Here is a 27,500-nt window from a genome sequence, read left to right on the forward strand (position 1 = left end):
TCATTAGGGATAAATGTAACATTTATAATTTATATCACAGCAGACCTTCTCCTCACCTTTTTCCTCATTGCACATCTACTACCACTCTGTGTCGAATGGCCTGGCTTTGCACCCCAAGGACAAGGAGGAAGCATTTAATATTAAGAGAAGTGCATTCACCTTGTTGTCAGGAGTTTGAACCCTGTATATGTCTCAGCAGCCTGTGGGCCGTGAGTCTAGAGAGGACTATTGCCTGAGAGTTCCCTTGTCAATCACTTCGACATTAGCCTACCGTTGATGTTCTGTGAGCTCAGGTATGCAGAAAAAGGTAGATAGCTTTTGGTTTGAAGTTGGCTGCAAATAATGTAGTGGAAAAGCTGTTATTTGCGCTGGCAGTTAATGGATAACATCGAGTTTTGTGTGTATATTCATTCTCTTGAATCATGTTTATAGCTCAATGATGGCTTCTTTTCTCCTCTTCTTTTTTATTCAGTCTGTAACAAATGCCCTTTTATTTCTCTGCCTCTACCTTTTCAGAGCTCCAGTGTGTAACTAAACCACAAGAATGAATACACCGTGAATACAGTTTCCTCTTTGTTTCAGAAGTTTTGTTTTACAATTTAATTCTACAATGTTATTTAATTAAGTTTCCTCTGCCGTCGTAGCCACACTGTACTTGACCTGAAAGCCGAAATCATCGAGGAGTCGCTGTGACTCGGACCATCAGGGATGTTCTGTGTCTGACGGTCACTCTATTATCACATGCTGTTTAAAGCTGAAATGCTGACACTACAAACATGTGGTCTGTTTGCAGAGAGTCAGCGGGCCTACAGGTTCGTGCAAGGCAAAGACTGGGGTTTCAAGAAGTTCATAAGGCGGGACTTCCTGCTGGATGAGGCCAATGGGCTACTACCTGACGACAAACTGACACTCTTCTGTGAGGTAAGGGCTCGGATTGTACTGAGAGCGAGCTACTGCTTGGAGTTTGCCTCTTGTGGGTGTGTAGTGATGCTGCGTGTGAGCATGTACTAGCCAGCATTATTTATAGCTCCAATGAAAAACAGCAGTGTGTGTGTGTATATATGTATATTTGTGGTGAACTAGTTAAAAGCAAATGAAATAATGCAGTAATCTGAATCTTATATAAAATGTCATGTGGTAGACTTCATGCTATCATCAGCAGCAGCAATTGAAGCGGTCAAAAGATCTGTATTAGCTACTTGTACACTAACAAGAGGCACTTTCTAAGCTTCATTTCTCTTCAGGATGTCTATGCACAGTAGCTGCTGTTTTTAAGCGTCAAACATTGAATGGGTAGTAGCTGCAGTTTGAAACCACAATTGTGAGTGGAGAACTGAAGAAAAAGCCAAACCTAACATGAGCCGATTGCAGATGTGAGGGGCTTTATGTAGAAACGCCGCACTTTAACATCGGAGTGCGCTGTTATGAGTGTCACTCAAAAATGCTCAGAAGGAAAAGCCTTCTCTTTTCCCATCTCAATAAAAACCTCAGCACCAGTTCACATGCGAATCTGGAAGGAGTGACTGCTGTGTGATTGTTTTTAATCTCTCTTTATATCAATATTGTAGTATTTACTGAAAGCGGTTTGAAGCCCCGCCCCTTTCCCCCAAACTCTCATCTTAATTTCTTTGCTTAAAAATAAAATTCCTTTTCTTTTCTTTGGTGTGTCCAACATCTTTTTCCTAACATAGTAAGAAAGAAAGTGTGCAGGTAAAGATTTTCTTTATATAATCTCACACACTGATCAGGCATAACATTATGACCAGTGACAGGTGAAGTGAATAACACTGATGATCTCCTCATCATGGCACCTGTTAGTGGGTGGGATATATTAGAGGCAGCAAGTGAACATTTTCTCCTCAAAGTTGATCTGTTAGAAGCGGGAAAAATGGACAAGCGTAAGGATTTGAGAGAGTTTGACAAGGCCCATATTGTGATGGCTGGACAACTGGATCAGAGCATCTCCAAAACTGCAGCTCTTGTGGAGTGTTCCCGACCTGCAGTGGTCAGTATCTATGAAAAGTGGTCCAAGGAAGGAACAGTGGTGAACCGGCGACAGAGTCATGGGCGGCTAAGGCTCATTGATGCACGTGGGGAGCGAAGGCTGGCCCGTGTGATCCAATCTAACAGACGAGCCACTGTTGCTCAGATTTCTGAAGTTAATGCTGGTTATGATAGAAAGGTGTCAGGACACACAGTGCATCAGGGCTGTTTTTGCAACACAATATTAGGCAGGTGGTCATAATGTTATGCCTGGTCAGTGTATATATCGTAACTTATATAGACAGGCAGACATTTTCTCTCATCTGCAAAACTCTGTAAATATGCACACTACAGTTTCAACATTATACAAGTGAGTAAGGTGTATATTAGAATTAAACTGTGCCACATGTCGTTTGTTTCCTGTCACTTTATCTCATGCTAGTGCAAACTGGTGGTTAGGGTTAAGTTGCCTTTATTTTTAAATGGAGATAAAGATGTAAATGCAGGCTCTGCTTTGTTTATATTGCTCAGCAAGGTAATGGCCTGGGAAATGATGTACCCATTTCTAAGTTCATTAAACTTTTTAAAAATCATATATGCCATTTTATTGTGTTTTTCCCCCACTATATATATATATATATATATATATATATATATATATATATATATATATATATATATATATATATATATATATATATATATATATATAATGTGACTACTTTTGTCATTACAGCAGAGCCTACTACTTAATCATCAATGTGCATATATTTTACTTATCGGCTTCTCAAATACTCTTTGAGGATTAGGCTAGATATCATACTTAACCCCCTACTGTACTTCCCACAGACGTGTTCTCCGAGAACTCTCCCGCTCCTGAATTAATAACTCGTCCTCATGTAGCCTGTAGGAAAAAGGTCAGGTAGAATTTTGAGTGTCTGCCCGCACTCTCTTCTCCTTTCCTGCAGTAGGTTACATGCACTAATGCTATGCAGTGATTAATGTTTAACGCATGCTCCACAGAGTTGGCTGTTTCAAGCCGGCCTAATGAAGCCTGCAGGCACACAGCAGAAGGCTTGCTGCCTTTTTTGGATGAGGAAGACGAGGGAGAAAGCTGGGGGAGGGAAGGGAAGAAGAATGAGGGCTCGTTTTAAGTGTTTCCAAACTGGGTCCGGTTACGTCACAGGGACCGAAACATGTCCTCAGCTCCTCCTTTTCCGAGAGTGTGTGTGTGTGTTTACTTGAGCAGTGTTGGTTGTTAGTCTGCTGGCTTTGCTTCCTGTGAAATGGATTGTGACTGTGAGAGAGAGAGAGAAATACAAGCGAGTGAAGGTTGTCCTCAAAAACTCCCTTTTGGATAGCCTGATGTCATCATCTCAGTACTGCACTATATTGCTTTATCATTTCTATGCAAACTTTTCTTTGACCTTGTACATAATAAGCCTGTGTGGCTGCTTCTTAATCATATTAATTAGCTATATTTCTGATGTAATCCATAACCACAATCAGGCTTGGAATTAATAAATAAAGAAGCCGCTACAGTAGGCAGCTTAAACAGTTAATTAGATGCGAAAGACATTAATTGAGGGGAAAACAACATAACTTGGACTTTACGTCGCATGTACTACTTTGTGTCTTATATTTTTTCTATTTTAAAAGTATCCCATTGTCACTTCCTTTTAGTGTTTGTGTTAAACAGGGTTTCTCGGTCATATAGTGTTCAAAGAGCGTGTATGCTAATAGAGAGCACAAGAGCAGCCAACCTGAGCGATCACACTGCTATTAGCAAGCCAAAAACAACAGAACGGTACAAATCATGAAGAGTTCAGTTCAGCGAATGCTGAGCACTAAGACTTGTGTGTGCTTTACTTTGACTTGTCAGGATCTACGCTCATGGGTCTCATCACATTGTGCTCATTTTAAACAAACATCCTCGCTGATGCTGCTTCCACCACCTCCGTTCTCACAAGCCTAGCATGAGGGGCTACGCACAGCTGCAACCAACAGAAAACCATGATGTCCAAGGATTGTAGGTTCCTGATTTCATATAGTCAGAATGATGCGTCTCTAACCTGTTTAGATTGTTGATTTGTTTAAGCTGTCTGCTTAACCTGTGTGTCTGAACACGTCTGGAGTAAAATCTCCTTCTCGGGCTGCTCCTGTAGATGACATTACCGTCATGGTAACTGGTCAGGAGGATGATGCGTTATCTAGACAGCGTCTGAGGGTTATGAGGGGGCATCCTGAGCATACGCTAATTGGGACAGTTGTGTGAAGGCTGATCTGTGATTGGCTCAGTGCAGAGACATCTCACTTTTATTAGGGTTATTAAAGGCAACATTCTGACTGGGTTATTTATGATAAGACCGGAGAAGGGTCCGATCTCTCCGTTCTTATTCCTTTTTATTGTCCGGCGCCGGAAGACGGCTTTATAGGGGTTCAAAGAGCTGTCTTGGGTTGTGGATTATAGTCATTGCTAGACTCCTCATTAGTACAGACAAGACAGTCATCCTTGAAAATAAACAAGCATCCTTTTTTCTAACGAAGGGCTGTACATAGGGTACGTGCTACATGTTGCTTGGATGTTACTGGGTGGAAATCTGGCCAAGGTTTCAGTCCGGGAACTGGCGTACGGTTCTGAAGGAACGCTGCCAAGGTCCTGGAAGTTGATATGGAAGAAGGGAGGTGTACAGGTTTGGAAGGACATACCAGGAAAGCTGTGAACTTGAGGAATGTTCTAAAGTCGTAATCTTTAATAATTATAAATTTTACCCACTCTTCGTTAATTATGCCTTTCCTGGGTGTAGGTTTCGCTTCTGCTAATTATTTGAGTTTACATTCGATTAATGGAGATCGGATCATCTTCCTCTTCACTGTTTCCTTGCTATTGCTCCAGCTTCTGCAGGAAAACAAAACCCACAATCATACTATTTTCTGTTATTTCCTCTCCTCTGTTCTTTGCTCCCGTCCCTCTGTCTTTATCCCTGTCTCTCTGCTGTCGCGTCCCCTACAGATTCCAAATCGCACAATTACTAGAAGAAAGAATGCCGAGTCTTAAAGCCAACTGTGGACAAATTCCTCTGTCTCCATCCTCACCCGTGTGCGTCTGGCTTATCCAGGAGGATGGCAGTGGGTTAGCGGTGCTGTCTTCCTGTAGCTCTTTGTGTGGACCGAATCTCCCCATCAAGGGAATAATAAGATGTGTATGCATGTGTGTGAGCCAACTGTAGGTATTTAATGAGGAGAAAGTTCCCATTAAAGGTGCTGCGCTGGATGTCATTACACACTGAGGGAGATGAAGGGAGGAAAATGGACCTGAACTCTTTTCAGCTTTTTTTTTTTATTTTTATGATCTTGTCTACTGGGAGAATTTGAAGCAGGTTTTCCGAAATATATTTGACTCTTTTACTCGCTCCCGTTTTTCAGTTCTCATGTCCTCTCCCCCTCACCACCATCGATCTCTGTTTTATGGCCGCGTCCACACCGTCTTCCTTTCACCTCTGTGCATCGTTCCTCCCTTTGTTTCTCAGCCTCTCTTGCTCTCTCTCTATCCCTGACAGCACCCATCTTTCATTTGGTGTCGCCATATGCCACGCTGATAACTCCAAGAGCTACTACAGCTGCAACATCTGTGCCCCACACACACACACACACACACACACACACACACACACACACACACACGGGCACACATTCACACCCATACACAATTCACAGTAAGTAGTTAGGAGAAAAGGGAGAAAAGTGCTACGCCTGCAGCATCTGCAGTACACACAGATAACGCAGGGAGGAGAGGGAGTTGAGAGAGAGAGAGAGAGAGGGAGGAGGGCAGTAGTGCTCTATGATAAAGGCTTGTAAATGACTTTGATGATGGAGGTAGATGGATGGAGGAGTGGAGTGAAGCCTTGATGTAGCCTTGAAGTGAATCTTTGTGCCTCCAGCTCATAGCTCATGCATTTCCTCCCAAACGCATTCTCTTCACTGTTATTTGTCTAACGCACTTACCATAGTCACAGTGTAGCTCTATTGTAATCCAGATGTAGATTCAGGGAGTTTTCACACTTTGTGTCTGACTCCTAACCCGATATTTATGGGAGAGGCTCCGAAGTTTGCTTTCCGGTTCTGCTTTTTTCTGCCTCGTAGAACAATTTGTTCTGACCTGTGAATCGATGGTATAGTAGACGCTAGGTTGTCTACCCAGTTTGCTCAGCTGCCAGTTCCCACTCACAAGCCTGCATTCCCCTATAATAAGACAGCAACCACCGGGGAGGGTGAAGCCTAACACATGCTTCCTCAGAGATGCTTGAAGTGAGCCAGCTGCTTCCTTATGCTGTGTCACAGGGCAGCATAACACACTCGGAGATTAGCGCTGTCTGCCCTCTTCCACATACATCAGCTCATATGTGCCTAGAGTTAGCTTGTATTACTGTGATTGACAGGGAAGAGGAAGTCCCTCCCACCTGGATTTAGCTTCCTTGGCTCCTTGTCGGTGACTACTGTGGATTTAACCCTGATAGGGCATTCATGTTTAGCAACAGTGGTGCAGAATAGCACTTTTTGGATGCATGGCTTTCATTATGCAGGCAAGGAGCTGTTCTTCTAGAAGATTTTAAGACATGCGGGCCAACACAAGGGGATGCATTTTTCCAGATTGGTTCTTCTTCACTCCTCCACTATCTCATACCAACCCAGCAAACTTGAAAGAGCAAGTAAACAAGACGAGATGGATCTTTCACAGCCCTCTGCGTGAGATTGAGTAGCTTCTAGTGCACTCCAGTTCAGTTGAAGCAAGACTGGTTGGCGATTGCTTGTCTGGACTGTTTCTGGGCACCGAAGCAGCTTTCACACGTCACCAAATATGGAGAATTCTCAAGGCAAATGCCCTAATGAACAAGCCAGAGGTGACCATGGCAAAGACACAATATTAAGAAACCTTGAAAGGAACCAGACTCCAAACCGAACACTCTCATGTGAAGCAAATCAGAGCTCCAGTGTGCTCGCCCAGTTCCGTGATGCTCTCGGGGCTAAGATACGGCAACTAACGTAATTTAACTCCGTTTCTCTCTGTCAGACCCTCATTATAGCACCAGCTGATTTCACAAACAAAACTCTCCAAATGCTTCCACAGCAGTGGGTTTGATGTGATGCGTGCACACGCTGAAGGTCCCAGAGAGACTTGCAGGTTGGTGTTTGTGGTCAGGGCCAGACTGAGAACAGCTTGAGTGGAAATGATGCGTAAAAGATCCGTGTGTGCGTCTGCGTGTGTGTGGGTGTGTGTGGGTGTGTGTGTGTGTGGTGAATAAGATCTATTTTTCTCACACATCAGCAGTAGCTCAAATTCCAGTGCTTTGCTTCCTTTCCTTCTCATAGATCCTGCAGGTCATTGAGAGGTCAGTCACTCTGAAGCCTTTTTCTACCATTTCTTTGCTTTGAAATGCATCAGTGTGTATGAAACATGACACTTATGTTTAGTAGATCAAACTGTTAAAGAAAGTCTTTATAGTAATTCCAGCATCCTCTTTTTATATTTGTTTGTGTTCTAACTTCATTATGGATTTGTCCTTTTGTTTGTTTGGAAGTGTGTGTGTGTTTTTAGATGGCAAAAGGTTAATCCTGCATTAAAAAAAGAGATGCTTATGAGAGATGTTAAATTAGACGTGTGTGTGTGTGTGTGTGTGTGTGTGTTCCTAACACCTCATTACTTTTGATAGAAAGAGAAGGCCTGATCTGATGAGGCTAATTTGGTTAATTTTGCAGTGTGTGCCTGTTTGCACATGCATTATATCTGTGTGTGTATGAGTGCTGTTTGTTCAGCTAAATTAAACACTAAAGCGATAAATACCCATTCTCCATAGAATTAATGAACTTATTGCATCTGATAGGCGTTCTTTCTTTTGACACTATTTCATGCTTGGCCACACAGCTCGCATCTCCAAACAACGAACGCAAACAGACGCCGCCGCCACGACAGAGTCCTCTGCATACAGCCGTTAAATGAAAGAATAAAACAGAGGGAGTGTCGTGCAGAGTTTATGAGGTGTTTGTCCTTCTCGTTGTCTGAGCACAGCGCAGGGCTTTATTACAGTAGCTGGCGGCAGACAGGGCCGTCCCGCGCCGTGCCGAGCCTTAACACAATAACACACGAGCAGGACAGATTGGAAGGATCATCCTCTCACTCAGACCTCACTTAAGCTAGATGCCCCCAGGCCTCAGTTTTTAGATAGCGGTTAAGCTTCAAATTACACACTCAGTGAACAGCTCCTGCTATTTCCACTCGCTTTCTGTTTCTGGAGAAAATCCGTAACGATGTAGTTTTTGTGATAAACGTCTGCTTTACAAGTGCAATATTAGCACCACTGTATAAGATTAATACCCCCGACATCTTATTCTAGATGTTTATTTGTTTATTTAAGTTAGGTTAAGAAGCCTTTATTTGTCACGTATACATTACTGCATACTGGGGGGGGGCTTTGCTCAAGGTACCAATGGTGGCAGCTTGGGGGTGCTGGGGCTTGAACCCTGATCTTCTGATCAACAACCCAGAGCCTTATCCACTTGAACTAGTCTAATTTTGGTGCTCCTGTGTTAACTATAGTGACAGATTCCTGTTGGTGGCTGACTGAGAGCTGATGTTCTGCTCTTGTAGCATCAAGGTTGGACATTTTGTACATGCTCCTGCTTGCAAAGAGTGCGTTATGTAAGTGATACGTATATAAGAGGTTGTTATATGGAGAAAACCCATCAAACCAGCCCAAATCCCACGAACAACTATGCCACGGTTAAAATCAGAGATCACAGTTTATTTGCATTGATGTGATGTTAGATGTGAACATTAGCATGACATATCTGTGTGATTTTAAGCATTATTATACAACTAACACTAACCCAGCTATATGATTGGCTGATTGTCATGAATGTGCAGTACAGTGTATCCTCACACAGGTGACGTGAGCATCTCATCATGGCACCTGTTAGTGGGTGGGATATATTAGACAGCAAGTGAACATTTTCTCCTCAAAGTTGATGTGTTAGAAGCAGGAAAAATGCACAAGCGTAAGGATTTGAGCGAGTTTGATGAAGGGCCAAATTGTGGTGGATCCGCTGGATCAGAGCATCTCCAAAACTGCAGCTCTTGTGGGGTGTTCCCGGTCTGCAGTGGTCAGTATCTATCAAACATGGTCCAAGGAAGGAACAGTGGTGAACCAGTGACGGGGTCATGGGCGGCCAAGGCTCACTGATGCACGTGGGGAGTGAAGGCTGGCCCGTGTGATCCGATCTAACAGACGAGCCACTGTTGCTCAAATTGCTGAAGAAGTTAATGCTGGTTCTGATAGAAAGGTGTCAGGGCTGTTTTGGCAGCAAAAGGGTGACCATCACAATATTAGGCAGGTGGTCATATTGTTATGCCTGGTCGGTGTATGTTTGAATGTGAAGATGTTCATTTACAGTCTGATGATTAATGTTATCTTTACTAGTAGTTCGTGTTCACGCTTCATTCCAGCGTCCAGCCTCGAGACGGTATTTTACCCGGATGCACACATTCACACTTTGCCATGAAAGTCCCATTCCGTCCTGTAAGCATTAATTATCTGGCGGAGTTTAGCATTTCAAACACTTGTTTGTCACCTTTATCTTTCTTTCTACGTTGTTTTCTCCGAGACGTATAATCTGCTGCATCCCAGACCGACTGTCTCATTCATTTTAGACGATTTAGATTTTGCCACTTCCTTCATTTCTAAATCACTTCTGTTTTTCTTCTTGATTGACTTTTTGTTGTTGTTGTTCTTGTTGCTTCACTGCACTAAAGTTTTGAATCAGCCTCCTGTCAGTGCATCATATGATAAATCCTCAAGACGCTATCCTGTTTGTGTTCCGTTTCCTTGGAACGCTTTGGCTTTAGTTTATACACAAGTTCTCCTGATGATTTCCGGAACTCGCGCACGGTTTCATCTTAGTTGAAAGGCATGTAGAAGTTCTTTCTTCAAACGTGATGAGCTGAATTATTGTCAGAGATGTCTCTCTTTTTTCCCCCGTTTCCTCTGACCAAGCTTGTCCATGCTTCTTTTTTTAGCAAAGGAATCGTGTGTGTGTGGAAACGGGTGATTTTGACGCAGATCCTTATTTGTTCCCTGTGTATTTGTTGTTCCTGCTGTGTTTCCGTTGTCCTGCAACTCTTTTTCAGGTGACTCCTGGCTTGTCGCTTTCTAATCATTAGTCTAAGAGCACACTGTGAAGTCCCCCGTGAACTTGTCCAGGGGTAATAAGTTGTGGCTCCTTAAACTTGAACCAGACATAGGTATTTAAAGGAGAAATTCACTTCCAGAACAAAAATCTACAAATAATTGACTCACCCCCTCGTCATCCAAGATGTCCGTGTCTTTCTTTCTTCAGTCGTAAAGGAATGATGTTTTTTGAGGAAAGCATTCCAGGATTTTTCTCCATATAGTGGACTTCTATGGTGCCCGTTTATGCAGTTTTGGAACTCTAAACGAGGAAGAACAGTCTTATCTAGCGAAAGGATCAGTCGTTTTCTTAGAAAAATAAAAAATTGTATATTTTTTAACCTCAAAACTCGTCTAGCATTAGCTTTGGGATGCCCGTCCATGATGCTACGTATTATGTTATCACATCGAAAGAAAATCCTGAAATGTTCTCCTCAAAAATCATTATTTCTTTACAATTGAAGAAAGAAAGACATGAACATGTTGGATGAGTCAATTATTTGTAGATGTTTGTTCTGGAAGTGAACTTCTCCTTTCAGGTCTTCAATACTACAAGTGTTAGAATCATGTTGTCCTTAAGAACCTCAGCAAGCTCCTTCACCATGGTTGTACATGATGTGTAAAATCTTTCCAACCAGTTGCAGTGTCTTATATATATCTATAACCCCAGGGGCTTTTTGCACTGAAGCATTCTCTTGCAGTGTTTATATCTTTTATAAAACCGTACATCTTTTTATCTTTTATTTGTATGAAGCCCTTTTCAGTGTTTTTTTATTTAAGCGTTTGTATTCACGTTTACAAGTAGTAGTTCACAAGATAAGGTCTTTGTGTCTAAATCTGCAGTGGATATACACACTCGAAGTATATTTGCCCTCATTGTATTCGTGGAAAATGACGAATCATGCTGCTTTCCGCTCCGAGACCAAAGTTCAGCAATGAAAACTCTGTACTCTTTGCTTCTCAGGATGTCCAATCATGCGACCCCTTAACCCTGTCCGGATTAACCAGCACGTGTGTGAAAGGGTCTCAAGGCTATCAGTGACGCGTATCGACTGGATTTCAAAGCTCATTATTGGAATTGTGACACAAAGGGGAAAAAATAGATTTAACGTGTCCTTATAGTCCGGTTACGTGTGTGTAATCTTTTCTTCCTTCTCTCTTAATCTTCTCTTGCTACTCTTCTACAACTTACTAATGAGCAAGTGATGAGTGTGTGTGTGTGTGTGAGAGAGAGAGAGAGAGAGAGAGACAGGAGCGTGTTCTTGTGTTTCGCAGCATGGTTCCCACAGCTGCTTTCATTAATCACACTGCAGGGAGAGAGAGCTGAGCTGACTGATCACACATGCATGCGTGTGCATATACACACACGCAGGGACGTGTGTATGTGTTTAACATTCAGCACTCGCTCATTAGCTGCTCATTAGGGACATATGCCCATATATTCGCAACCGTCCACTTTATTAGTCACACCTGTACACCATGCATGTTCTGTAGCACTGCAGATATCTAATCATCAACACAATGCATACAATCAAGCAGATACAGGTCAAGAGCTTCAGTTCATTTTCACATCAAATGTCAGAACAGGGGGAAAAGTGCCCTTGATTCTGGTGTGCTAGTTGCCAGATGGGCTGGTTTTGAGTATTTCAGAAACTACTGAGCTCATGGAATTTTCACACACAACAGTTGCTAGACTAAAAAAAAAAAAAAAAACCCAAAAACATCCTGTGAGCTGCGAGTCTGCAGGCTGAAACACCTCGAGAGAGATCGGAGCTGCATGATCTGCTGGTCTGAGCTGACAGAAAGTAACTCTAATTACTCTGTACAATTGTGGTAAGCAGAAAAGCATCTCAGCACACACACAACTCATCAAACCCTGAGCTGGATGGGTTACAACAGCAGAAGAGCACATCAGGTTCCTCTCCTGTCAGCCGAGAACGGGAATCTGCAGCTGCTGTAGACCAGCCATGTCAAGGTTTGATGTGTTTTGTGTGTTGAGATGCTTTTCTGATCACCACAGCTCGTTCGAGTTACTACAGACAAGGCGTTTCAGTACACAGCACTGTCGCTCACTCTGTGTTTCTTGTTTTTCACACCGTTCTGTTTAAACTCCAGATTTCTGAAATACTCAAAACATCCACGCCACGGTTAAAGTCACCGAGATCACACCTTTCTCCCCATTCTGATGTTTGACGTGAACATTAACTGAAGCTCTTGCGTCATGAAGTGCATTACAGATGACTGGCTGGTTAGATAACTGTGTGAATGTAATAATGACGTGGATGGTGAGTGTAGACAATCTCTTGCGTGTGAAGACGCATCTGCGTATTCATCTCGATGTCAACCGTTGTCATTACTCCGTGTTTGGCTTTAAAGGATCCGTATCCGTCACGAACAGCAGCAGGTGTCGAAGCATCTGCCTTAAAGCAGTGTGTATTATACTGTACAAGGCTGTACTTTATGGCTGATATTATACAGAATAATGAGAGAATAAACGTGTCAGTGTTTAGTGGCCATGGAGGCCTGAGTGGAGCCAGAGGAAAGCTAAACCCCCTACTCACTCCACCTACTCCATTCCCTTCTCTTAATTCATCATGATGAACGAACTTCTCATAAACGGCCGTCTCTTTTCGCGTTAAAGAATAATCGGAGCTAATCTAAGCATTTTGTCGAGCGTTTAACGATTAAGGATTTTCATCTCCTATTTGCTGGGCTGGTCAACATCAGGGTGACGGGTTAAGTAGTCGAGGCTGTTTTTTCAGTATTTCTATAACTCCTGGGATCTTCCATGTCAGGTTCCACTTCTTTCAGCCAAGAACAGAAAGCTGAGGCTGTGAGGAGGACTCGCTAAACCTGGACCTGGACGGTTGAAGACTGGAAAGATGTAGCCTGTTCTGATGTATCTGGATTTTTGCTGAGGCACACAGATGTTTGAGTCAGAATTTTGGCGCAAACAGCATGAACCCATGAACCCTGAGTCTCCTCAAACTGAACATGACCATGAGCTCAGTGTTCTTCAGTGGCTTTCCCAGAACTGGATCTGAATCTGTTCAGGACGTGGTACAACGGGGGATTCACAGCATGAAAGTGCACCTGAAAAATCTGCAGGAGCTGCATGAAACGATCATGTCAGCATGGACAAGGAGCATTTCCATCTTACACATCTTGCAGAATTGAGGCTTGAGAGCAAAGAGAGGCCATGCCCTGTATTAGTGTAGTGGCTCTTATGAAGTGTGAGTGAGAGAGAAGTCAGAAATTTGCTATCAGTGCTGTCGGAATCCCAAAATGAGTCGACTCAGACGCTAAGCACAGCACTATATATATTTCAATGTTTCAGCAACATGAAGAACTTGTCTGTCACTCAGGAAGCCCACACTAAGAGCCACCACTTAAGATGAAATAATGGAACACAATACAAGCTGTTTCATTCTCATCAATCTTCTCTCATGACATGTCTGATCCTTTTATTCCTGTTAACACCTCTCTCTCTCTCACACACACACACACACACACACACACACATCCTCTCATTCTCTCTTTTCCCCGAGGTGAACATTTAGTCCTCCATTAAGGACATACAAGGGTCCTTGACATTTAATTTCCTGTTTGCGGTGCACTTTTCCCCTCTGCCTGTGTGCCACTCTCTACTCCCACATGCTCCTTTCTTTGGTGTCTGTCTGTCAGCACATTATGCTCCGAGTGTGTGTTTGTTTTTCAAGTTGTGTGTGTTCCATATCTCCGTCTCTTTCTTCATATTTCACACACTGCTACTGTGTGTGTGTTGTGTGTTGTGTGAGAGATGCGACATCGTCCGCCTTGAGCTCTCGCTTGATCCTGTTGCCATGACGAACCACGTATTATGAGATGTTGGTCAGGTGTAAAACTAGTCTGGCATGAAGAGCTCCGCAAAAAAAGGCAATTTATTCGTTTCTGATAGCCGTGGGGAATGAATTTTAATTATAGCAGAGTTAAAAAAAATTAAAAAGCTTCCATCTGTTGGCTCCACAAGCCGCATGTAAATGTGCGTGCAATTATGACTTTTCATTTTATTTGCTTCCCGATTGGCATATAATTTTGAGTGTGTGTGCTCAAATTTATAGTGTGTGTGCATCTTTGATCTGTGTTTTTTTGGATCGTGATTTGTGTGTGTGTGTGTGTGTTTCAGTGCTTAAGTGTGTGTGCCCTGTAGAGAGATAAATGAATGTGCTTGCTGTCTGCAGGAACAGGTGGCAAAGTCAGCATGGTGGCCTCACACACACACACACACACTCTCTCTGTCTCTCTCTCTCTCTCTCTCTCTCTCTCTCTTTCGCCTCTCTCGTACACACACACACACACACACACACACACACACACATGCCACAAACAAATGGAAGCAATTTGTGTAAATTAAGAGATAACTAGCTATCTAGCCTTGTTCGACATGCTAGTGTCCCTCTGGAGTACCTGTAGTTTAGCGTCTCAAGTCGCTGTGTAACATGGCCATCAGTTTGACTGAAATATGATCTTCTGAACAGATGAACTAACGTCTGGAAGCTCACAGGAAGTGTTTACCAACAGGGAGCTGAGGACACGCCTTTATTGTCAAGGATACGGCACACTATGTTGCACTGGGCTATTGGGGATTATTGATGCTTTTATTAACGAGTGTGTTTTTTGTGTTTGTTTTTGTTTTGCGTATAGGTGAGTGTGGTGCAGGACTCGGTGAACATCTCTGGACAGAACACGATGAACATGGTGAAGGTTCCGGACTGCAGACTGGCTGATGAGCTGGGCGGGCTGTGGGAACATTCACGCTTCACAGACTGCTCACTCTGCGTCGCTGGCCAGGAGTTTCAGGCTCACAAAGCCATCCTAGCAGGTAACACACACACACACACACACTCTTCCTTAGAAGGTAATGAACTTCTACTGTATAGTTGTTCTTTCTAGGCTTGTGTGATGTAACCATTTTATATTAGAGTGTACTGCATTTTATTATAATATTATATTCACCTGAAATTATTGACTTTTTAAATTGGGATTTATTTATTTATTTAAATTTATTAATTTTTTGCTCTAACTTTAAAAAACAAAACCAAACAAACAAAAAATAAATTGAAAAATTAATACACTTATTTAAATGAATTAATGAATGGATGAATTAATTAATTAAAATGACTGCAGACTTTTAATTTTTTGTTAAATTATTTACATCTAATTTTTATTTTATATATATATATATATATATATATATATATATATATATATATATATTTATAATATATATAGGAAATAATATAGGAAAATGTCAAGCTCTCTGCAAAAACTCCTGCTCCATGCTGGTGGTTTGTTTTGGATTTCTGAAAAGGGTGAAACATCAATCTGAAGTGACAATCTGTAACAGACATGTCATTACAAAAGAGAGTCAATTTTCAATTTTGGCGAAAAAAAGAAGACACAAAAAACGAAACGTACTGCTGCGATGTTTTCAGGGTTTATTTTTTTGTGTTTGTTTATCTGTTCCGGGTGATTATTAATGGAGATTTTGTTTAATGGGGAAAATCAATATTGCACAAGTCTAGTTCTAACTTTTTTAATGATTGATTAAATATTTGCAGTCACTTTGGAGCTACTGCAAAGTTTATTTCGTATCGAACTCTTTTGCTAATTGACCCTTGTTGCTCGGTTTAAGTAAAGGGGTTAGGAATAAATGCACAATTCTTACATAAATAATATTCATTTCCAGCATCCACGTATTAGAGTCTGGCTCAATCTGGCATGCTTTGTTATAGTGGTTATAGGCTATATTTGTCTCCGTCTATAATAGGGTTATTATGCCCTGCCCTACGTAGGGAGCATATAGAGTTAATGCAAAGCCATTCAGTCAGAGTAAATGGATGGAAGATTGATGATAAAGATTCCTGAAAGATGAATTCTCAAGTTTCTGTAGCTGAATGAAAAGCGACAATAATGAATAGTGTCTGATGCGTTTCCTTTGCTTTCTTTGTCCTGTACTAGTTCATACTCTCTAGTAAACTTTCTGTGTACTCTGCACTTTTGTTCATTTGGATTGAACACGAATATCATCCAGTGGATTTGTACCTAAAAATGGAGGGGGGTACTCTTCTGCAGTACTTCTGCATTGCAGGGGGAGTACTGCACTATAATTCTAGCCTATATAAAAGTCATAGAAATGACCAGAGCTTATATCGCTCGCCTCTCTCCTTCCTGTTCCACCTTCCTCTCTGGCCATTCCTTCCCCTCTCTATCTCCCAGCATGTCGCTCGCGTCAGTCACGGCCCAGCCGGGGCGGCGATCCTCGTTATCTCTCCGTATCAGCTCACGGCTCGTTAATCGCTGAGGGGATGGCCGGTCAGAGCGGGGCGAGTCACTGAGAGAGGCAGGAGAGATTAGAGCAGGCTGCAATGTGCCAGACGTCACCTGGTATTCAGGCACTATCAGCGAGGCAGAATTAGGAGCTGCAGACGGCATTTAAAAAATAAAAATAAAAAACCTCAGCCTAAGATTAGCCTTACCTAGAGTTGTCAAAGTTAACACCTCAACTTTAACACTGTTTTCTAGCGTCACTATTTTTGGCATCATTAGCACCTCTTCATAGTAATTCTTTAAAGCATTCGTAGTTCTTTCTAGGCTAGAAGCTCCCATGCTGCACACTGAGAGATGGAGAATCCTGTGACTTGTTTAACCCTGCCAGCAGTGAGAGCTGCTTCTCTGTATCAACAAGCTGGCGTGGAAAGTTATACATTTAAAAACAGATGGTCTGACCTGCTGCATTTGTTGTTTTTTCTTCTTCCATCTTAGACAGTGATGATTTCGATGCAGTCCTCGGGCTTTAGTTAGGTCACACTACGGCCACTCGGAGGGTTTTTTATTTAGAAGTGTAAAAAAAACCACTGCTGCTTTTATTGACTGGTGGTAGAGGGGAAAAAAATCAAGTGTTTTATGACTGATGGGGAAAAAATGGGCTTGGTTTCGTGCCGGAGCGTTTCTGTACAAAGCCATTATGACTGGCTTAAGGGCTTAATAAATGTAGCCTACTGGACGTCAGTGAGAAATCACTGTATCTAATAATAGTTACCTCCCGTTCCTGTGTGTTATACTGATGAAAGCCCGGAAACTGTGGCAAGAATTTCACTGAGGTTGCAAAGCAGTGGACCATTTGAAAAGAAAGTTCCACATAGTTGATAGAGCAGATGGTCAGGGACATGGTCTGGGATATCTGCCCCGGTGATGGACAGCACAATTCAATTTGATTCATTCAACTGATTATTTTAATGCAGTCTGATAGAGTTTTCTCCATTTTACATATACATATCTACGTTTTAATTAAAAGTTAATTAGGTCTGTTACAGCGGTAAGGTGCTGATATAAAGTTTTTGGAAGCTGTGAATGGGTTAAAGCCGACAGAAAGGTTATGGAAACACGGATACCCGCTCTTTACAATTTCTTTTCACATTGGAGTCCATGTGCGATTGTTCCTGGACATTCCTGGTCCACATGAAAGCTTTTATATTACTCTTTTTTTTTTTTTTTTTTTTTTTTTGTGATCTGTGCCGTTTCGGGCTAAAGTGCCAGTGTGAAAGCCCCCTGAGGATGCACTGGGAACAGTGTCCTCAAAACTGGACTGTCTTAAAGACCAGGGGATCAGACAAGGTGCCTGTGATCCTGCACCACAGACAGAATGGAATCTTTAAATACAGCTGGGTTAACTAGGCTTGAAAATGCTAGAACTTTACTTTTTGTGTGTGTGTGTGTGTGTGTGTGTGTGGAAAATCACTATATAAAGTGTTTTTGCCAGCCAACACCTATTTGCCAGCACTATGCTTTTCATAACAATTACTACTATATGGTCTAGAGGGAAACGATGCTTTGTGCTCTAGTACTGAATTTGAACATATGGCCACGGGTCCCGTATGATTTATTTATTTATTTATTTTTCTGCTAGAGATGATGGAGGATTTGCTCCTCTCTTATTAAGGTAATTAAAGGTGCAACCAGATGGCAGTCTGAGGTCAGAACAGGGCGATGATCTAAGATGGCGTCTAACCTTCTCTTATTCTCCAGGAACATCATCATCATCTTTTCTTCAGCTCAACTTTTTCTGTTTACATTTAACGTGCGCACTCGTTTTTTTTTTGTTTTTGTTTTTTCCCCCATGCAAGGCTGATAATTACAAATGAACCAATGTTCTGAATACTGATGACTGACTTCATTTTATCTCTTCTCTCCCTTGCAGCTCGCTCTCCGGTTTTCAGCGCCATGTTCGAGCATGAAATGGAGGAGAGCAAAAAGGTATGTTATTTTATTTCTTTATTTTTTTTCAACTTATTTTCCCCTCTTTTTTTTTTTTTTAACCGTCTACCCCTTGTCTCTCTCTCTCTCTCTCTCTCTCTCTCACTCTCACTTGCCTTTTCTGGCTTTTATTCTCTCATTAAACTTCAAAGTGTGGAACAAAGCTCCCATGGTGTAGGAAGCAGTAAAAGACGCAGAGCCTCCCTCGAACTCTTTGGTGTGCGCTACTTGATCATCTTAGATCAAGTGTTATTCTAAGATCTCGTTTAGTCATCCTACAGTGCAGAAGTGCCTCGGTAATCTCTCTTCAGGGAAGACGTCTGCGGTCCACACGCCTTGTCGAAATACGCGAGCTGGATTCAGTCACTTAATACTGTACATCAACGTACAGCATGTTTTTTTAGCCTGAGCAACACAAAACAACCTCATTTAAAATAATTGAGGGAAAATGAGCAGGATTAGATATACCAAGGGTTTCTAATGTAACGTCCACTTGAAACTCGCTCGGAAATGTTGTGCTTCTGTGTAGAAATAATGGAAAGGGATTTTGTATTTTGAGAGTCACATCCCATCAAGCTACCTTTAAACTGAGTGTACAGTATGCGGCGGTTTATTTCTCTCCATCCTGACATGCTGCACTAGTTTATGAATATCAGCAATGAAACCTGATCAGTTTTCATGTTCTGCTTCGAGTCGAGTCTCAGATCGAACACTTTTAGATTGTTACACGTTTTAACTGATTTTCCTGTAGCCTTCAAACCTACTGAAAGCTCTTCCTTGTGGAGCGGTCTTCTGTTGTTGTTTTTAATTTAATCAATACTTTTTTTTTAAGGTCAGAGTTTCCTCTGTTTGAATCGCGACCAATGATGCGTCAGAAAGCACAATCCAGCCGGCAGCAGAAGGGATTAAAGGGAAACGGAGCTCGTCGTCACTGTGCATGAAATCATTTTGCATTTCTTTTTGGAAACCAGACAAGCTCCACTGTACTGGACATGGCTTCATCCTGCAATACGCCCATCGTGTTTTATTCCTTATGTCTCGTTGTGGAAGCTGATAGAAATGCGACCTTTCAAACAGCTCCTGACTTTTCTTTTTGTGTGTGTGTGTGAAGCTGTCTTCCCAACTAGACTGGTTAACTGTAACAGTATAAAAAATTAGTAAAAGGAAACCTGGGAATAAAAGACATGAGCAGGACTTGGCTTTGCAGACGATTCAGAATGACTGAGAATGAATCTTCAATCTCTTCAACTAATCACTGGTTATAGCTTCAAATCAATATGATATCTATATGGATTAGAGATGTTTTGCTTCATACGGACCCTTTTTCTGTTACTAAACACTGTGGTGATTTTTTTTTGTGGGCGGAGCTTAGGCGGAGGCAGAAAGAGTTATCAAGTTTTGTTGGTTTGTTTTTAAACAATGACCGGTCAAAATCCGAATTTATCTGACTATGTAAGGTCACTCACTGTCCAGGACCGTGAATGTTATTTGAAAAAAATTTACTTTAACGGACGGGATCCGATTTGCCGACCCTTACACGCTCACTCGATGGGTGGACGATGTGACAGGATGACCTCCGGTCGAGTGACCCGGCATCTACTCCTATCTGATAGTGCTTCTGGCAGCTGTAGAAAGGGAGATGACCCAAACGGTTTCCTTCGTTTAGTCTCCACTCGTTAGCTACCAGTTTGCTAAATTGCACAGTAAAAAGTTAGCGTTACATGAGAAATCATTGAACTCGTTCCCTAATTTCTGATGAGTTGAGCATGCATAAGAAACATTTAGACACGAAACCAAACTAAAATCAGACCAACGAAAAAAACAATAGTTTCTTTAAGTTCATCTGATATGAAGTGTGCGCTGCAGACGCGAGCATTTTTGATGATGGTTTCTCTCCCTTTGTTTTGCCTCCGGCTAGCGCTGTGACGTAATCGTGACGTCGGCACAAAAAGGGTCTATTGGTACTTCATATCATTTTCCACACTGTCCAGCTAAGTGGACGAGTAAACCCATGTGTCTCTCTCTCTCTCTCTCTCTCTCTCTCTCTCTTCATGTCATTGACAGTAATTTAAACGCATGTTAAACTATAACAGAAGATCAGCTACAGACGCCGTAATGCTTCGTATTTATAAAACTCTACACAGAAAACATCCACACTACTCGTCTCTGCTGCTTTATTGCGTCTGTATCCGAGTCTGACGTACAGTACAGTGACGGACCCTGGACAATCGCATGTACTCAAGCTATCAGAGTGACCATAACGTACATCCCTATTAAAGAGCTGTAATAAGATTTGTTTTTTTGTAAATAAAATAAATATATAAAAATAAATAACAGATTCAGAATTGGCGAGACATGGATGGCGTCTGAAACATAATGCTTCAGGAATTAGGAAGTAACATCCAAATGCAGTGTCTGAGAAACCTCCGTCTGGCGCGTGTGTTTTTGTTGTGCTATGTATCCCATAATCCTGTGCTTTATCTCTGGCTCATGGTGGAAAACACTGGAAGATGGAGCAGTTTGTGGGCAATTATGTTTTATTTATTTATTTTTAGTTTTCTTGAAACGTGCTGCCGCTTTTCGGTACAGCCGCTAAGCCGGGAAATATGTTGTGTGAGCTGAGCCGCGACCGCTAATGTATTTCAGTATCATGGCAGTAAAAATAATACGCGGTGAACCTCCTTGTAACGCCTGTGCCTTTTCTTCCCCCCACGCAGTGACAGCATTGTCATAACCCACACGCTCCTGACGCAGCAGTATTCACTCTCATCCTCTCACTGACACCGCTTCCTCATTTCTCTCGTTCCTCCCCACACTTTGCTTCCTCTCACAAACTGCTGGGTCACTGTGCCATCTTTTCTGCTCTCATCTTTTTCCGCTCCGCTCTTTCCTCGAATTTCATCATACCTTGTTTTTGTATTATATTTTCAGATCTGCTGGCATTTGGGATGTCTAGATTTGGCTCTGGAGAATCAGGGTTTCTTTTCTTTTCTCTTTTTTTTTTGTAGGCATTTCCTCTTGTTTGTTAAGAGGATGTTGAGTTTTTACAGGTTCCAGCGTCTTACACAGTCTCTCTGTCTTTCTGGCTCTTGCTATCTGTCTGCCCCTTTCTCTGGTCTCTCTCTCTCACTTCACCTGTCTCTCTCTGTTTTTTGTAGTCTCCCTTCCTCCTCGTGTTTCCTTGTCTCTGGTTCTCTTTCTGTCTCTAACGCTCTCTCTCTGTCTCTCTCACCTCCTTGTTTTTCTCTCTATCAGTCCCTCTCTCTTTTACTGATATCTCTCAGTATTTCTTTCTCTTTTTTTCTCACACTCACTCCCTGTCTCTCCCTGTTGCGCTCTCTCTCTCTCTCTCTCTCTTGCTCGTTTTTCTCTCTATCAGTCCCTCTCTCTTTAACTGATATCTCTCAGTATTTCTTTCTCACACTCACTCCCTCTCCCTGTTGCTCTCTCTCTCTCCCTTGTTTTTCTCTCTATCTGTCCTCTGTCTCTATCTGTCTCTCTTTTACTGAGATATCTCAGTATTTCTTTCTTTTTCTCACACCCCCCCCTCTCTCATTGTTGCTCTCTCTCTTTCTCTCATTGTTGCACGCGCTCTCTCTCTCTCTCTCTCTCTCTCTATCTCTCTCCTTGTTTTTCTCTCTCAGTCCCTCTCTCTTTTACTGATATCTCTCAGTATTTCTTTCTCACACTCACTCCCTGTCTCTCCCTGTTGCTCTCTCTCTCTCTCCCTTGTTTTTCTCTCTCTGTCCCTCTCTTTTTTACTGAGATACCTCAGTATTTCTTTCTCTTTCTTTCTCACCCCCCCCTCATTGTTGCGCTCTCTCTCTCTCTCATTGTTGCGCTCTCTCTCTCTCTCTCTGTGTCGCTCGCTCGCTTTCTCGCTTTCACCTCCTTGTTTTTCTCTCTATCTGTCCCTCTCTCTTTTGATCTCTCCCTTACTGTGTCCTTTTCTCTGTTTCTCAGTATTTCTTTCTCTTTGTTCCTCACACTCCTTCCCTGTCTCTCTCTCACCTCTCTCCCTACCCCAGTCTCTCTTCTCACATCATCCACCCCTTCTCTCTCATCACATTTGTTTTCTCTTCTCTCTCTCTCTCCTGTCTTTCTCTTCCTTCCCTGGTTGTGCTTTACATACTTAAACATGCTTTCGAGCGTAATGTCTGTGTAATGAGTCTGACTGATGCTTAATAATTCATTGTCATTTCTAAGGAAAAGCTGAGTAAGTGCAGTAGCAGTCTATATGAAGCTCAACTCATAAGAACAATTGTTGCAGAGTGTGTGTGTGTGTGTAGCTCTGCACATACACTCGTGTGGCTCTTTTGTTATTCAGATGTTGATAAATGACCGCTTGAGTGAAGCCTTGCTTTGACCTTTTCATTTGAAAAGTGTGAACTTAATTTAGATTTGTGGGTTTTATAGACTTGCTTTTCACTGTTCCTTTTTGCTTAGTCACAGCAGAAAGGTGTGTGTGTGTGTGTGTGTGTGTGCGTGCGCTTGTGCATGCACTTTATAGTGGCGCTCTATTGCGTTGACCTCAGTCATGTTGTGCGGGTCGCCGTGCTTTGGATAAAGCAGGATTGTAATTGGTTCCCAGGCGGAGCGGGAAAAAGGTGCTGGGTGGCTGTTAGCACAGCGGTGAACGATAAAAAGCTGCTACAGTGGCCTGAGGCGAGAAATAGGGAGTAGGATTAATTCTAGAAAATCAACCTGGAAGAAAAGAAAAGGGGGAGGAAAAAAAGGAATAGCAAGAACATAGTGGTTTGTTTGTTTTTTTGCCACTGGAGTCAGAGAGGGAACAGATCCTGCCCTTATGTTTATTTGTGCAGAAGAAGCCGTGATGTTGATTTTTCTGGAATAAGGGAATGATAGGTGTTCCTCGTCGTAGGATTTGTTTAGAACGATCGTATCAGGCTAATCCCTGGATCGCGGCATACGTGTGCGATGTGTACACATGGTAATGTTGACAGTGTTGAAGGTTGTGCTTCAAGTAAAGGATGCTGTGTCCTTAAATTTCTCAACAGGTCCAAATAAATCACACTAAACCGCTTCCACACAGGATGAACCTGAATTTGAGGACTCTAGGCAGCTCTGTTTTATAGACATGGTTGAATATGATGTCTTATATTTGATGGATTTATTTTGCCGCAGTGTTTCTCACAGTCTTGTAACAGTCAGAATCAAGGGTGATGATAAAACAAGTAAGTGTGTTAACTTGGGAGTAGAAAGCTTCAGAGTGTTGGTGTACTGCCCACTTTCATGTGTTAAAAACATTGACTAAAAACTGGGAGTTAATGGAATATAATACCACAGAGCGGTTGCATTCTCAAATCTGATTGGTCCAGTAATTGCACTGGTTTTGTAATGTGTTGGTAGAGGTGCTGAGTGTTTGGCGGGGGTTCTGGGAGTTGGCGGAAGGTGCTGGGTGTTGGAGGGGGTGGTAGGTGTTGGTAGGTGCGCTGGGTGTTGGTAGGGGTAGTGGGTGTAGGAGGGGGTGGTGGGTGTTGGTAGAGGCACTGGATGTTGGGGGGTGGTGAAGCCCTGGGTGTAGGAGGGGGTGGTAGGTGTTGGTAGAGGCACTGGGTGTTGGGGGTTGGTGAAGCCCTGGGTGTAGGAGGGGGTGGTAGGTGTTGGAAGAGGCACTGGGTGTTGGGGGGTGGTGAGGCCCTGGGTGTAGGAGGGGGTGGTGAGTGTTGGTAGAGGCACTGGGTGTTGGGGGGTGGTGAAGCCCTGGGTGTTGGAGGGGGTGGTAGGTGTTGGTAGAGGCACTGGGTGTTGGGGGGTGGTGAAGCCCTGGGTGTAGGAGGGGGTGGTAGGTGTTGGTAGAGGCACTGGGTGTTGGGGGGTGGTGAAGCCCTGGGTGTTGGAGGGGGTGGTAGGTTTTGTAATACTAAACAGCTGGAACAGCAGTTCTGGCTCTAACATGAATAATGAATCTGTATTAATGTACTCATTTTAATATGTTTTGTTTTATAGTAAGAGCTCATACATAGACATGATCCAAGGCTAATAATAAACACAGAGACAGACAGAGAGAGTCAGAGAGATGCTCGTGAGGGAAGCTGTAACACCACTGTTTATCACAGCTGCAGTGTAGGTGAAAATAGAAACTTTTATTATGTTCAGGAACATCATATTAAATATAAACCACTAAATTGTTTAAATACAAGTTGCTGTGGTAAAAGCAGAACACCAGATGACAGACTCTGCTGTTGTAGGAAAGGATGGCACTGGTGGGTAGCAGGGTGTTGGTGAGGATGTTGGATGGTGGTTGTTGCTGGGTGTTGGTGGGGGCTCTGGGAGTTGGTGGGGAGATCGGTGTTGGTAGGGGTAGTGGGAGTTAGCAGGGGTGGTAGATGTTGGTTGGGGTTGAGGGAGTTGGCGGGGGTGGTAGGTGTAGTGGGAATTAGTGGGGGTGGTAGGTGTTGATAGTTGTGCTGGGTGTTGCCAGGGGTTCAGTGGGTGTTGGTGGGGTGCTGGGTGTTTGACAGAAGGTGCTGGGTGTTGCCAGGGGTGCTGGGTGTTGGAGGGGGTGGTTGGTGTTGGTAGGGGTAGTGGGTGTTGGCGGGGGTTCAGTGGGTGTTGGTGGGGTGCTGGGTGTTTGGCGGAAGGTGCTGGGTGTTGCCAGGGGTGCTGGGTGTTGGCAGGGGTGCTGGGTGTTGGAGGGGGTGGTTGGTGTTGGTAGGGGTAGTGGGTGTTGGCGGGGGTTCAGTGGGTGTTGGTGGGGTGCTGGGTGTTTGGTGGAAGGTGCTGGGTGTTGCCAGGGGTGCTGGGTGTTGGAGGGGGTGGTTGGTGTTGGTAGGGGTAGTGGGTGTTGGCGGGGGTTCAGTGGGTGTTGGTGGGGTGCTGGGTGTTTGGCGGAAGGTGCTGGGTGTTGCCGGGGGTGGTAGGTGTTGGTAGGGGTAGTGGGTGTTGGAGGGGGTTCAGTGGGTGTTGGTGGGGTGCTGGGTGTTTGGTGGAAGGTGCTGGGTGTTGGCAGGGGTGCTGGGTGTTGGAGGGGGTGGTAGGTGTTGGTAGGGGTAGTGGTTGTTGTAGGGGGTGGTAGGGGTGCTGGGTGTTGGAGGGGGTGGGAGGTGTTGGTAGGGGTAGTGGTTGTTGTAGGGGGTGGTAGGGGTGCTGGGTGTTGGAGGGGGTGGTAGGTGTGGGTAGGGGTAGTGGGTGTTGTAGGGGGTGGTAGGGGTGCTGGGTGTTGGAGGGGGTGGTAGGTGTTGGTAGGGGGTAGTGGGTGTTGTAGGGGGTGGTAGGGGTGCTGGGTGTTGGAGGGGGTGGTAGGTGTTGGTAGGGGTAGTGGGTGTTGTAGGGGGTGGTAGGGGTGCTGGGTGTTGGGGGGGGTGGTTGGTGTTGGTAGGGGTAGTGGGTGTTGTTGGGGGTGGGTGGGGTGCTGGGGGTTGGAGGGGGTGGTAGGTGTTGGTAGGGGTAGTGGGTGTTGTAGGGGGTGGTAGGGGTGCTGGGTGTTGGAGGGGGTGATTGGTGTTGGTAGGGGTAGTGGGTGTTGTAGGGGGTGGTAGGGGTGCTGGGTGTTGGAGGGGGTGGTAGGTGTTGGTAGGGGTAGTGGGTGTTGTAGGGGGTGGTAGGGGTAGTGGGTGTTGGAGGGGGTGGTAGGGGTGCTGGGGTGTTGGAGGGGGTGGTAGGTGTTGGTAGGGGTAGTGGGTGTTGGAGGGGGTGGTAGGGGTGCTGGGTGTTGGAGGGGGTGGTAGGTGTTGGGGGGGGTGGTGGGGGTGGGGGGGGGTGGTAGGGGTGCTAGGTGTTGGAGGGGGTGGTAGGTGTTGGTAGGGGTAGTGGGTGTTGTAGGGGGTGGTAGGGGTAGTGGGTGTTGGAGGGGGTGGTAGGGGTGCTGGGTGTTGGAGGGGGTGGTAGGTGTTGGTAGGGGTAGTGGGTGTTGGAGGGGGTGGTAGGGGTAGTGGGTGTTGGAGGGGGGGGTAGGTGTTGGTAGGGGTAGTGGGTGTTGTAGGGGGTGGTAGGGGTAGTGGGTGTTGGAGGGGGTGGTAGGGGTGCTGAGTGTTGGGGGGGGTGGTAGGTGTTGGTAGGGGTAGTGGGTGGTGGAGGGGGGGGGAGGGGTAGTGGGTGTTGGAGGGGGTGGTAGGGGTGCTGGGTGTTGGAGGGGGTGGTAGGTGTTGGTAGGGGTAGTGGGTGTTGTAGGGGGTGGTAGGGGTAGTGGGTGTTGGAGGGGGTGGTAGGGGTAGTGGGTGTTGGAGGGGGTGGTAGGTGTAGATGTTTTAAACAGCGTTAGTTCTGGAATTATTTATTCATTCTGTAAATATATTTTATGGTCCTTTTTTCCTGTATCCGTATTTCAGGAGCAGTGAGTGAGAGTGTTCTGAACAGATGGAAGCTGTGGTGTAAATGAACAATATCAACATTGTGTTTTTGCCGCCTCGTGTTTCGCAGAACCGAGTGGAGATTAACGACGTGGAGCCAGAAGTGTTTAAGGAGATGATGTGCTTTATCTACACCGGCAAAGCACCCAACCTGGACAAGATGGCCGACGACCTGCTTGCTGCCGCTGACAAGGTGACACACACACACACACACACACACACACACACACACAGGTACACAATGTTCCTGTTGTGTTAAAGGAAACAGAATAAGAGACACATTCTGAGCAGCGGTGATGAAGTCTTTTGAAAGGTTTCCATTGCATAAGCACCTCACACTCGCATTGTCCATGGCTTTATTACATCACTTTTCATTTCTCTTTTTTATTATGATGATGGCTCTTTTTGGCCTTGTGCAGCTTTATAACAGTGGGCTATTTAATGCACTGCTCATATTGATGCTTATGTCGTAAAAGCGTGTGTGTGTCTTAGTCTCTCTTTATAGCTGTTAGAAAATCTAGTGTATACTGATGCTGGATTATCTTGTCATGAAACATCCTAAAGCTCCTCACACTTTCTCTATAGGCATAGTGCATGCTGTGTGTGTGTGTGTGTGTGTGTGTGTGTGTGTGTGCGCGCATGTTGTGGATGACAGTTAAAGGACAGGCCAAATCTCAAAGGAGATTTT

The 27,500-nt window shown here is 44.0% G+C and overlaps 1 protein-coding gene across 9 annotated transcripts in view; it reads left to right on the forward strand.

Annotated features, from left to right (window-relative positions):
- spop (speckle type BTB/POZ protein) overlaps nt 1-27,500 on the forward strand; it is a 108,431-nt gene that overhangs the window by 72,606 nt on the left and 8,325 nt on the right. For all 9 annotated transcript variants that reach the window (XM_058412343.1, XM_058412369.1, XM_058412352.1 and 6 more), the window contains 4 exons: nt 794-921; nt 14,889-15,066; nt 18,445-18,500; nt 26,883-27,005. In XM_058412343.1, the coding sequence (XP_058268326.1) occupies nt 794-921; nt 14,889-15,066; nt 18,445-18,500; nt 26,883-27,005 (485 nt within the window). The remainder of the gene's footprint in view (nt 1-793; nt 922-14,888; nt 15,067-18,444; nt 18,501-26,882; nt 27,006-27,500) is intronic.

This window comes from Hemibagrus wyckioides, linkage group LG02 (genome assembly GCF_019097595.1).
Source record: "Hemibagrus wyckioides isolate EC202008001 linkage group LG02, SWU_Hwy_1.0, whole genome shotgun sequence".
Taxonomy (NCBI): Eukaryota; Metazoa; Chordata; class Actinopteri; order Siluriformes; family Bagridae; genus Hemibagrus; species Hemibagrus wyckioides.